The sequence below is a fragment of the Orycteropus afer genome, unplaced genomic scaffold (assembly GCF_000298275.1).
Source record: "Orycteropus afer afer isolate SDZICR_OR568_19922 unplaced genomic scaffold, OryAfe1.0 scaffold00088, whole genome shotgun sequence".
Classification (NCBI taxonomy): Eukaryota; Metazoa; Chordata; class Mammalia; order Tubulidentata; family Orycteropodidae; genus Orycteropus; species Orycteropus afer.
In genome coordinates, this window is record NW_006921675.1 from 10,116,761 (window position 1) to 10,120,511 (window position 3,751).

Here is a 3,751-nt window from a genome sequence, read left to right on the forward strand (position 1 = left end):
TGCTGTCGAGTTGGCCCCGACTCATAGCGACCCCCTCCTTGGTTTCCGAGGCAGTATCACTACGGAAGTAGGATTGCCCACTTCCGTAGTGATACTGCCTCGGAAACCCAAGGAGGGGTCGCTATGAGTCGGGGCCGACTCGACAGCAAATAACAACAACAACTATGTCACTTTAGTTTTGTGTATTTCACTGTACATAAATTATATTTCAGTGAAATGCATTAGAAAATGAGAAATTACAAATAGATGAATTACATTAAAAGCATGACTTTCCATCTTGTATGAGAAGCTCTCATTTCTAAGTCTTACTATCTTTTGGTGTTTCTTGCTAAGTTGTTATTATTTGGTGGCTTTCTTACGGTTATTTTCTAATTCCATCATTCCTTCTACATTTGTTAGTTTTTGTTTTGAATTAGTAGGTTTTATTTTTTGAAACAGGTTTAGATTGATAGAAAAGTTGAGCAGGTATTACAGAGTTCCCGGATGACTCCCTTCTCTGCACATAGTTTCTACTATCATTACTATCTTACATTAATATGATATATTGGTTATAATTAATGAACCAATATTGCTACATTGTTATTCAGTAAAGTTTACACTAAGAATATCTCCTTGGAAAGTACAGTATAAATATTGTACATTTTCCCTTTTATTATAGTCCTCCTAGATAAGGTTATCAGTATTCCATTTTTGCCTCTTCTAGAAAAATCCCATTTTCAGAGAAAGGAATCATTACTATTTTTATTATATTACATTAGTTTGCTCCACACTTTCTCCCATTCATTACTTCTTATAGTTAACTGGTTTTTTTTGTGTGTGTGTGTGGTAAGCCAGACATAATTAGGAAAGCCCTTTGGTGGGTGTTCTTTTTTCCTTTTTCGCCTTTCTTTTTAATTTATATATGTGAAATTAACTGGAATTTGTAGGAAATCTGGAAAAAGATTATCCTAAATATCTATATGTCATAGTTTTAAACGGAAACTGTTTGGGATCAAAAACAGTTATTTCACTTTAAATATGGCAGTGGTAGGTGGATAGTTTCAGCATTTTTTTTAATAGGTGTAAAGCTTTCCCAACCCCCCAGTGTTTCAGCATTTTTGATGGGTTAAAGGTAACATGTGGACACTGTGTCCCCTGCCACCACCTGCATTCCTGCTATGGGCACAGCCCTGTCATCTTCACCACTTTGCAGAGAGAGCTTCTCTCTCAGCTTGGCAAAGAAATAAGTGAATTTTTTTTCCTCAAACTTCTTCTTCAGGTAGTGAACCACTGCGAAGAGAGCCAGTTACTCAGTTGTTTGAAGGTGAATTGACTTCTTTAGGGAACTCTGAAGCCTTGAAAGCTTTCTACACCAAACTTGACTTCATGTTATCAAAGCAAATTTATTAAGCTTTTTAGTGAACTTCACTGAAGCACCGTGTTACTATCATCCTAATCACCAGTTTGATCCTGATGAGATATTGAAACTAACACTAATGTGAGCCAGTGTATGTAGTTTGTTTTAAAGATCAGCATTTGCCATTAAAACAAATCATTGTTCATATTTATTTTTTATCTTTATAGAACATATACTCTTAATTTTTATAAATTTTGAATCAGCACATTTTTGACTTATTAAAAGTACTAGATAATAGCTGCATTTAGTTCTTTCTTCCCACTGAGTTTAGCAGCTGAAAGAAAAATACTAGTCATTAGAGAAGTTTCTAAAACCAGATGCCATTGTTGTCAGATAGCCCAGGAAACTCGGTCTAAATCTTTTCATTTACTCTGCACATTTTCATCAATGAAGGAATAGTAAGATTTTTGAAAAAAATATTATTGGCATTAAAGTGTCTGCTGTTGTCAGGCGCCATTGAGTTGGTTTCAACGCATCGACCCTGCGTCCAGCAGAACGAACCCCTGCCCGCCCCGCACCACCCTCGTAACCTGCCGTGCTTGAGCCCGTCAGTGCAGCCACCGTGTCAGTCCTTCTTGCTGAGGGTCTCTCCCTTTCTAATAACTCCCTCAAGACTATTGGGAAGTGTGAATCCAGATCATGTCATACTTCCATATCTGTTCTGGGATATTACATAAAAGTTATAGGCATAAATGAGAAGAAGTTACGGTTTTAAACAGAGGTTTCACAAATTAAAGTTTAAAATGAAATTCATCTCAGTAATGTCTGAATAACAAATTCAGATATGTCTCAAAATTCACAGAACTTGACAGTTCACTTAAATACTGGATATCTTACATTACTTATTTATAAAAACCGAAGAAACTCATTGTCATCAAGTTGGTCTGACTCATAGTGACCCTGTAGGACAGAGTAGAACTGTAAAGGACAGAGTAGAACTGCCCCATAGGGTTTCCGTACAGAAGCAGACAGACTGCCACATTTTTCTATTGCAGAGTCAGTGTTAGGTCTGCTAACCCTCCTCCCCTCCCCCACCCCAGGTTAGCAGCTGAGTGGTTATGCAGGATTCTATCAGGGCTCCTTTATTCATTTATGTTGTTGTTGTTATGTGCCATTGAGTTGGACCTGACTCATAGCGACCCTCCTTGGGTTTCCAAGGCAGTATCACTACGGAAGTAGATTGCTCAACCTTCCTTCCAAGGAGTGGCTGGTGGGTTTGAACCTCCAGCCTTCTGGTTAGCAGTCAAGTGCCTTAGGCACCAGAGCTAAATTTGAGTTGTAAGATTTTCCTTTTTTGTCCTATTACCAAGCATACTTTATGCACTAGGTGACATGTGGTCTTTTGTTTTGCCTTGCCTCACTAGATGCAGCCACTGTGATGTGGTTTGAGAAACTTCATGTGTGGCTTCTCTTTGTGGAGAAGAATATCATCTACCCATTGATTGTTCTCAATGAGCTTAGTAGCAGTGCAGAGACAATTGCTAGTCCAAGAAAACTGGATACAGAGTAAGTACAATAGTCCTCTAAGTCTGACCATTGGGGAGTATTATAAGCAATGTCTGAAATCATTGTGTAACAAATAATCACTGAGGGTCTTTTGGATGCGGGGCATGGTAAAATGAAAAATAGAGGTGAAATTTTGTCTTTGATTTCCCTTTTTTGAACATCCATTTTTGCTAATTGTTAACTGATACTTTATGAGAGGATGTTAATTTTAATATTAGGTGGCACGTTTAGGAAATTTTATTTTTTTGTACTGTGTAAATCATTCCACAAATATGGTCAGTTGCCTGTATGATTATCATGTAGTTCTACCCATGAGAATAGGTACATGTTACTGAGTAAGCTTTAATATATGTTTTTCATGTGCTAGATACAATTAATGTTAAAATATTAGAAATATTGAGAAGCTGGAGAGCCAAATGTCAGAAATGACAATATTGTTATTATTTTAAACAGGCTTATTTGTGTAAAGAAAGATAATCATAATACATATTATTGAAAGTGGATGTTATAGTAGTCAAAATCTTTTAGAATCTCATTTTCTCAGCTATATAAAACATTTTTAGTCTAAATTTGATCTTTGCGTTGTAAGCTTAGTAATAATGATTTTTCTGAAATTGGTAGACATCGCAGAGTTTTCAGTCACTGGTTGATGAATTGTGCTTTCTTCATATTGTAGGTTAGGTGCTTTAATGATCACGATTGCTGGTTTGAAGTTGCTCCGATCCTCTTTCAGCAGTCCTACTTATCAGTATGTCACAGTCATCTTCACGGTTCTCTTTTTCAAATTTGACTATGAAGCTTTTTCAGAGACCATGCTACTGGACCTCTTCTTCATGTCCATACTCTTCA

General features: G+C 36.8%; 1 protein-coding gene across 1 annotated transcript in view; it reads left to right on the top strand.

Annotated features, from left to right (window-relative positions):
- PCNX1 (pecanex 1) overlaps positions 1-3,751 on the top strand; it is a 210,724-nt gene that overhangs the window by 152,189 nt on the left and 54,784 nt on the right. Inside the window, exons 21-22 of the mRNA XM_007942339.1 lie at positions 2,761-2,902; positions 3,579-3,751. The exon at positions 3,579-3,751 is cut by the window's right edge and continues 1 nt beyond it. Coding sequence (XP_007940530.1) covers positions 2,761-2,902; positions 3,579-3,751 — 315 coding nt within the window. The remainder of the gene's footprint in view (positions 1-2,760; positions 2,903-3,578) is intronic.